This window comes from Eimeria mitis, genomic scaffold (genome assembly GCF_000499745.2).
Source record: "Eimeria mitis Houghton genomic scaffold, Emh_scaff2677, whole genome shotgun sequence".
Lineage (NCBI taxonomy): Eukaryota > Apicomplexa > Conoidasida > Eucoccidiorida > Eimeriidae > Eimeria > Eimeria mitis.
Window position 1 is genome coordinate 5,556 of NW_013571020.1, and position 2,163 is coordinate 7,718.

Consider the following 2,163-nt stretch of genomic DNA (forward strand, 5'->3'; position numbering starts at 1 on the left):
ATCCAGTCTATCTATCGCTTGCTGCGCTGCTATCACACGCTGCAGCAGCTGCCGCCGCGGCTCGGTTAGCGGCAGCGCCTCCACCGACAGCAGATGCCAGGGAGAGAGGTCGCTAGGCAGCAGCTCAGCAGCAACAGAAACTCCTGCTGCTTCGGGGTGTACAAGCAGCAACCTATCCATCCAGTCTACCTGCTGCTGCTGCTGCTGTTGCTGCTGCTTCTGCTGCTGCTGCTGCTGCAGGTAGGCTGCTTCAGGCACAGCTGGCTTGTCTGCTGCAGCAACCATGCGTGCATAAGGATGCGAGCTCTGTATGTACAGCTGCCCCACGCTCCTTACGAGCTCCAGGGGGTGGCCGGGGGGCAGCCGGCTGGGGACCACCAGGCACTCCATACCTGACTTGAGCCCGCTGCTGCTGCTGCTGCTGCTGCTGCTGCTGCTGCTGCTGCTGCTGCTGCTGATGCTGCTGCTGCTGATGTTGCTGCCATTGGATAATCCCAGTTCGTGGGACTGGGGCTCGCTCTCTGAGACCAGAGGCGAAGAAACTGCTGCTGCTGCTGCTGCTGCTGCTGCTGCTGCTGCTGCCGGGTCCTGCTGCAGATACAGCTGGGCATCAAGCATCTGCTGCTGCTGCTGCTGCTGCTGCAGGTGCTGCTCCACCTGCTGCTCTAAGTGGTGCTGCAGCTGCAGCGGGTTGCCGCTGAAGCAGCACTGCGAGAAAGCCATAGCCTTCTGCTGCAGCTGTCTTACATCTCTCCCCAGCAGCAGCAGCACGCGGTGTAGCGGTGCTTTTGCTGCTAGCCAGCAGTTATCTGCCCCGAACGGGTTCAACGCTGCTGCTGCTGCTGCTGTTGCTGCTGCTGCTGCTGGTGCTGGTGCTATATGCATGTGCTGCTGCACCCCAGCCACACCATACAGCCGCAGCAGCAGCTCACACACAAACGAACACATGCGCGCCACGCAGTACCCATCCAGGTGTATATCCAGGTCAGCCCTTGGCTTACACCACCGCAGCTCAACAAGCTGCACCATAGCCGCAAGAATTTCATCCTCGACGCTGTATGTATCTGTCTCTGTTTCCTCCATTGCTGCNTGCTGCTGCTGATGGAGAGGGGCGCGGCTGCTGCTGCAGCGTGTTCTCCCCCAAAGCAGCAAAAAATAACACAGCTATCACCTGAGCAGCAAACACCAGGGGCCCCGGTACCCACAGCGAGAAGGAGCTGCGCAGCATAGTATCGAACCAGAAGGGGCCCCCGGGGCCCCCCCCCAGCCGCCCCCTTAATATTTTTTCGTGTAGAAGGGTATCTATGGGGCTGATGAGGTCTGCTGCATGCCAAAGACACAGACAAGCAACACGGCGACGCAGGTCCACTGGAGATACACAAGACAGGGGGCGCGAAGGGCTGCACCACCCTGCTGCTGCTGCTGCTGCTGCAGATGCTGCTGCTTCTGCTGCGCTGCTGCTGCTGCTGCTGCTGCTGCAACCTGACGCAGAGCCGTCCGTTCGTAGCCACGGTGCATTCTGAACAGCACACAACATGCACAGCAGCAGCAGCAGCAATTCATGCAGCAGCAGCAGCAGCAGCAATATACACAGCAGCAGCAGCAGCAATACACACAGCAGCAGCAGCAGCAGGGATTCACGGAGCAACAGCAGCAGCAATTCACGGAGCAACAGCAGCAGCAATTCACGCAACAACAACAGCAGCAATTCATGCAGCAGCAGCAACAACAATTCCCGCAACAGCAGCAGCAACAACAGCAGCAGCAGCAGCAGCAGCAGCAAAGTACCTCGACGAAGCTCCTAGCAACAGCAAGAGCAGCAGCCTGCAGCGGCAAGGGGGAGACAGCAGCCATGGCGTCTGCTGCGCCCAGCACCCCGAGGAGGAGGGCGGGGTCATATGCAGCAGCAGGAACGAGAGCCAGACTGCTGGTGCTGCTGCAGCTGTTGGAATCTGCTGCAGCAGCAGCAGCTGCTGCTGCTTCAGCACCAAGAGCTGCAGCAACAGCAGGTGAACTGCTAGCAGCAGCAACTACCTCTGGGTGCTGCGCCAGGTCCTCAACAAGCCACTGCAGCAGCGCGACACTGAGTACAGGGGAGAAGGAGTGAGCCAATGCATCATACACCCCCTGCTCCTGCTGCTGCTGCTGCTGCTGCTGCTGCTG

At 59.9% G+C, this 2,163-nt stretch overlaps 2 protein-coding genes across 2 annotated transcripts in view; one reads left to right on the forward strand and one right to left on the reverse strand.

Annotated features, from left to right (window-relative positions):
* Nucleotides 1-1,083, reverse strand: part of EMH_0057210 (uncharacterized protein) — a gene marked incomplete at both ends in the record, with an annotated part of 1,239 nt that extends 156 nt beyond the window's left edge. The window contains one exon of the mRNA XM_013497441.1: nucleotides 1-1,083. Coding sequence (XP_013352895.1) covers nucleotides 1-1,083 — 1,083 coding nt within the window.
* Nucleotides 1,084-1,561: 478 nt separating this feature from the next.
* EMH_0057220 (uncharacterized protein) lies at nucleotides 1,562-2,107 on the forward strand (the record flags this gene model as incomplete). Its single annotated transcript, XM_013497442.1, has 1 exon — nucleotides 1,562-2,107. One exon carries the CDS (start codon nucleotides 1,562-1,564, stop codon nucleotides 2,105-2,107), a length of 546 nt encoding a protein of 181 aa, XP_013352896.1.
* Nucleotides 2,108-2,163: the final 56 nt, after the last annotated feature.